Below are 5734 nucleotides of genomic sequence, written 5' to 3'. Positions count from 1 at the left end.
ATCGATCGACCCACAGAGAGAAAATAGCGCGAAGAGAGACAGAGAGAGACAGCGAGAGAGACAGAGACAGCGAGAGAGACAGAGACAGAGACAGAGACAGAGACAGAGACAGAGACAGAGACAGAGACAGAGACAGAGACAGAGACAGAGACTGAGACAGAGACTGAGACAGAGACAGAGACAGAGACAGAGACAGAGACAGAGACAGAGACAGAGACAGAGACAGAGACAGAGACAGAGACAGAGACAGAGACAGAGAGACAGAGAGACAGAGAGAGACAGAGACAGAGACGCAGAGAAAGAGAAGAGAGAGAGAGAGACAACAGCAAAGCAACTCTCTCTTTCTCTTGAACGTACGTCGAACGAATGAAAAAGTGAAAAGATCTGACAATGGGCTCCCTCTCAAATCGACTGTCTCTCTGTTTCTCTCTCTCTGTGTTCTCTCTCTCTGTTCTCTATCTTTGTTTGTTCTCTGTTTGTCTCTCTCTGTTTCTCTCTCTCTCTGTTTCTCTCTCTCTCTCTCTCTTCTTCTCAAAAAGGCTATGGACCGAAGCGGTGTTGTGAGACTAGCTCGGCCCATGGGGGCAGAGAGCGCTTCGGGCGCCACCGTCTCAAAGAAGGCAGCAGCAGCAGCAGCAGCAGCAGCAAGCCCTCGTTCTCCTCTCTTTCAAACCGAACCAGGATCGCCGAATCTCTCTAAATTTCTTTCGTGTTTTTCTCTCTTAATCTCTCTCTCTCTCTCTTCTTCATCCTGTTATTCATTTTAGAGGGGCTTAATGCAAATTGGGGGCCAGTTGCAAAAAGAGATACGAGAAAAAGGCGAAAATCAAACGTCGTGCCACCAGTGGGAAATCCAGAGATTGGGTAACCGCCCCCTCCTCCTCTTGGTTGGTACCCCTGCTGCTGCTCCTACTGCTGGTACCCCTGCTGCTGCTGCTGGTGTTGGTGTTCCTGCTGTTGGTACTGCTGCTGGTGGTGCTCCTGCTCCTGGTGGTACTCCTGCTGCTGTTGGTGGCACTGCTGTTGGTACTCCCCTGCTGCTGTTGGTACCCCTGCTGCTGCTGGTGCTCCTGCTGCTGTTGGTACCCCTCTCCTGTTGGCTCTCCTGTTGGTACTTCTCCTGTTGTTGGTACGCCTGCTGCTGTTGGCGCTCCTCTCCTGGTTCTCCTGTTGGCTCTGCTATCAGTACTCCTGCTGTTGGCTCTACTGCTGGCTCTGCTGCTGTTGGCACTGCTGTTGGTACTGCTGGTTCTGTGGGCTCTGCTGCTGGCTCTCCTGTTGGCGCTCCTCTCCTGGTTCTCCTCTCCTGGCTCTCCTGTTGGCGTTCCTCTCCTGGTTCTCCTCTCTGTTGGCGCTCCTGTTGACTCTTGCTGACCGCTAAGTCTGTTGGCTCTGTTAGCACTGCTGGCTCTCCTGTTGGCTCTGTTGGCACTGCCAACTGGATCTGTTGGCGCTGTTGGGAGTCAAACGGAGGATGCAGCGGGTGGCACAGACGGCCATTGAGGCGGGCAAGGCCTACGCCCGGCTCGCTGGTGGTGGTGAGTCGGTCGAGAAAGTGGCACGCGGCATGGGCAAAGATCAGTTGGACTTGGTGGTTGGATAAACTGCTGGCTCACCGGTGGTTTGTCCGTCATAGATGCCGCGGCGGGTGGGGATGGCGCCATTGGGCTGCTGCGGCGAGCCCTGCTGTACCTTCCGGCACATGACCATCGCAAGGTGAGTGCGCCGCCGTAGACCACCGAAACGAGTCGCGTCGCGGCGCACAGCTCAGTTTGCTCGTCCCCGTGCCCTGGTCGCGCAGGTCGTCAAGGCCAGTACCCTAGACGTCGACCTCATCTGCCTCGACTGCGAAGATGCTGTTGCCGAAGCCCGCAAACCCGATGCTCGCCAAGCCATCCCAGACATCCTCTCATCCACCAACTTTGGTCAGTTGCTGCCCATCTCCCATCCTCTCGGCCCCCGGTTGCGCCGTTGCTGCCCCGTTGCTGCCCCGTTGCTGCCCCGTTGCTGCCCCCGGGTGTTGCCCCGTTGTTGCCCCGTTGTTGCCCCGTGTTGTCCCGTTGTTGCCCCGCTGTTGCCCCCGGGTGCCCCGTCGTTGTCCCGTTGTTGCCTCCCTCTCGGCCCCCGGGTGCCCCGTCGTTGTCCCGTTGTTGCCTCCCTCTCGGCCTCCTGGTGGTCCCCCCCATCGAGCCTCTTCTTACCCTGACAAACCCTCCCCTCAGCCCAACCCTAACCCCCTCACCTTTTTTTTTTTTTTTCGCTGCCTCAGGTCGCTCAGAGGTTGCCGTCCGAATCAACCCCGTCGATACTCCCCACGCCTGGCACGACCTCGAGGCCGTGCTGGGCGCCTCAACTCGACCCCACACCATTGTCGTCCCAAAAGTAGACACCCCGGAACAAATGGAATGGGTAAGCTTGTTCTCCAGCACGCCCCACCCCAGCCATCCGCTCACTGTGGCCCTCGCTTGACGCCCCAGTTGTACGACGCCGTCCAAACGCTCAGCCCCGATAGCAATACCAAACCTTTGCACCTCATCACCCAAGTATGTCATCCCTCCCTCCCAGGTTGAGACTCCCATGGCTCATAGCCGCCCGGTGCACCCAACTCATCAACCCTCTTCTTTTTTCTTTTTTTTTCTTTTTCCTCTCTCTCTCTCTCTCTCTCTCTCTCTCTCTCTCTCTCTCTCTCTCTCTCTCTCTCTCTCTCTTTCCGCTTCCCTTTTTTTTTTTTTTTTTTTTTTTTTTTTTTTTTTTTTTTTTACCGTTGCACCTGCCAGGTCGAATCCGCCGTGGGTCTGCATTTCCTCCACGATATCTGTCAGGTAAATCCCATTCTTGCTAGCCCTGCACAACGAGGCTTCTCAGACTGGTTTTATTGTCCCGACTGCCCCGACGTTGCGCTCACCCCAACTGCCCTTGGCTGCAGGTGGGCAAGGACCGGGGCTCCGCAGAGGACCGCCGCATCATTCATGATGGCTTGATCCTTGGGGGCGACGACTTTGCTGCCAGCATCCGCGCCCGACGCACCCCGAGCAACCGCGAACTGCTCCTGGCCCGACAACAGACCATTGTCGCCGCCGCCCGCTTTGGCCTCACCGCCATTGACATTGTCAACATCCACTACAAACAAGGCCTTGATTTGCTGGAACAAGAAGCCTCCGAAGGTCGGCCCCGCCCCGCCCTGCCCTGCCCTGCCCCGTCCCGCCCTGCCTTTTTTCAGTTCCCACCGTCTGGGCCAAACACGGCCCTTGGCGCTCAGACAGACATGTCAAAAAAACAGGCTCATACAAAAGAACGTTGTCTGACTTGACCAACCCTGCCCCGCCTGTCAATAAAATGGCACAACAGGCGCGGAAATGGGCTTTGACGGCAAGCAGGTGATCCATCCAGTTCAGGTTCCCATCGTTCAGGCAGCCTATCACCCCACCCCACAGCAAATCGACTACGCCCGTCGCCTGGTCGACGCTTTCAACGCCCATAGCGACGCAGTACGCACCCACGGCCTTGCACGCTGTCGCCCACAACGCTTCTGCGTCTCCCACAGTCCTCATTGTCTGCCCTTGACATGTGCAGGGCACCGGAGCTTTTGAATTCGAAGGCACCATGGTCGACATGCCCACAGTTCGCCAGCATCAGCAGGTTTTGTGGATGGATAATCACCTCCAAGCTGCCGCTGCCCAAAAGTAGGCCGCGCATGTCACCAGCCCATTGTTCATAGCGGCGCAAAAGGTCGTCCCCACCAAGAGTTGTGCAATTGCTATTCTCTGGTATTCTTTGCAATTCAATTGCAGGCTCACGCAAAATGGCATGCTACAGCTCATGCACAACACAAACGAACAAATGACAAAAAAACACACACACAAAAGTACGAACCGGGGCGCTCAGCACGCAGGCGTGTGCATACCCATCTGGTCATGCCGCACGCTCACTCACTCACTCGAACAAAGCACGCTCACATTCCGGACAAACATGGAACAGAGACATGCACAGAAAACAATGATCGCGCGCTCCAGCGCCGCCGTTCGAGAAGCAAAAGAACGGCGCGGGCGCAGCGAACATGACATGAATAGCGGCTTCTCATGATGTGAGTATGCCACTGGGGCTGAATTTGGTGGGTCTCAACTTAGATGTTCTCGTCGTATTCAAGGCCCTCCGAACCAGCTGCTGCAGGTGCAATGGGCACGACGGCGTCCCCCGATTGAAGCTCATCAAACTCCAGGTTCTGGGCTTCAAACGAAGAGGCGCGCTTGGCTTGAGAACGCGACCTAAGCATTCCCATGCAAGCGTGAGTCTGAAGCCATGACACCCCACCCTGCGCGAGCCGAGCAACAAGACGTACCGAGCCACGACCACGGCCACAACGGCTAGTACAACCAGGGCAACACCGCCAACAATCGCAACGATAATGCCCGTGCCATTGTCCGATCCGTTGCTCGAGTCATCCTCTTCAAGGGCACTCTCACCCGCCATCTCAGCACCCGTCAGGTTGACGCATGAGCACGTCTCGCACCCAAACTCATCCTGGGTAGTGACGGGGAATGTATCAACGCCACAGCTACAGCACACACGGGCAGATAACAAGCGTTTCATGAGGTCAGAACACACGAGGCAGCGCGCCATGTGGCAACTACAATTGGCTCAAAAGCACGGGAGGCGTCATGAATAAGAAGACGACACTGAAGAACAAACCTGCATGGCTCGACGGGTGGGCAGCTGGCGTTGCGGCAGGCACAAGTCAGACAGCCATCGGCATCCTCGGACAAAAACTCGGTCTCGGTATCGGCACAGTCGCAAGGTTGGAAGAAGGCACATTCAGTCTCGTTGGTGGGTTCGGCGGTGGCCTCTCCCGTCGGCTCCATGGTCGGCTCACCCGTGGCCTCTTCTGTTGGCTCCATGGTCGGCTCACCCGTGGCCTCTTCTGTTGGCTCCATGGTCGGCTCGTCCGTAGCCTCCTCCGTTGGCTCCATGGTTGGCTCGTCCGTAGGTGGCTCGTTGGTTGGCCCATCAGGGCGGCGAGTGGTGGCAGGGCGTGTGGCACGAGTGGTCTCGCGGGTCTCTGGCTCCTCCGTCGTGGGCTCATCGGTTGGTCCGTCGGGGCGGCGAGTGGTGGCGGGGCGCGTGGGCTGAGCCGTTACACGAGTGGTCGCACGAGTATCTGGCTCCTCCGTCGTGGGCTCATCGGTAGGGGCCTCGGCCGTGGGACCGTCGGGACGTCCCGTCGTCATCGGGCGAGTGGCGGCGCTCGTAGTAGTCACAACGGGACGCTGTGTTGTCGTTGGCGCGCGCGTGACCCTGGTAGTGGTTCGAGGGCGCGTCTCTTCCTCCGTAGTGGGCTCATCCGTGGGCTCATCCGTGGGCTCATCCGTGGGCTCGTCCGTAGGAGGGAATAGCGTTGGGTTGCCACCAGGCCCGCCAGGATTGGCATCGGGATTTTCTGACGAAGTCGAGGTCGAGGTGGAAGTGGAAGTGGAAGTCGAGGTGGAAGTCGAGGTGGAAGTCGAGGTGGAAGTCGAGGTGGAAGTCGAGGTGGAAGTGGAAGTTGAGGTCGAGGTCGAGGTCGAGGTCGAGGTCGAAGTGGAAGTGGAAGTGGAAGTCGAGGTGGAGGTGGAGGTGGAAGTCGAGGTGGAGGTGGAGGTGGAGGTGGAGGTCGAGGTGGAGGTGGAGGTCGAGGTCGAGGTCGAGGTGGAGGTCGAGGTCGAGGTCGAGGTGGAGGTCGAGGTCGAGGTGGAGGTCA

At 57.7% G+C, this 5734-nt stretch overlaps 2 protein-coding genes across 2 annotated transcripts in view; one reads left to right on the top strand and one right to left on the bottom strand.

Annotated features, from left to right (window-relative positions):
• Positions 1-809: 809 nt before the first annotated feature.
• Positions 810-3806, top strand: MONBRDRAFT_34754 (uncharacterized protein). The gene is made up of 10 exons (XM_001750837.1): positions 810-887; positions 1400-1538; positions 1637-1716; positions 1802-1925; positions 2270-2409; positions 2478-2543; positions 2778-2822; positions 2927-3164; positions 3349-3488; positions 3574-3806. The coding sequence occupies exons 2-10, from the start codon at positions 1475-1477 to the stop codon at positions 3685-3687; spliced, it is 1011 nt and encodes a 336-aa protein (XP_001750889.1). The 5' UTR covers positions 810-887; positions 1400-1474; the 3' UTR covers positions 3688-3806.
• Positions 3807-4123: 317 nt separating this feature from the next.
• Positions 4124-5734, bottom strand: part of MONBRDRAFT_30388 (uncharacterized protein) — a gene marked incomplete at both ends in the record, with an annotated part of 4215 nt that continues 2604 nt past the window's right edge. The window contains 3 exons of the mRNA XM_001750824.1: positions 4124-4265; positions 4340-4555; positions 4690-5434. Coding sequence (XP_001750876.1) covers positions 4124-4265; positions 4340-4555; positions 4690-5434 — 1103 coding nt within the window. The remainder of the gene's footprint in view (positions 4266-4339; positions 4556-4689; positions 5435-5734) is intronic.

The sequence above is a fragment of the Monosiga brevicollis genome, genomic scaffold, assembly GCF_000002865.3.
Source record: "Monosiga brevicollis MX1 MONBRscaffold_49 genomic scaffold, whole genome shotgun sequence".
Taxonomy (NCBI): Eukaryota; class Choanoflagellata; order Craspedida; family Salpingoecidae; genus Monosiga; species Monosiga brevicollis.
This window is presented reverse-complemented; position numbering and strand designations above follow the sequence as displayed.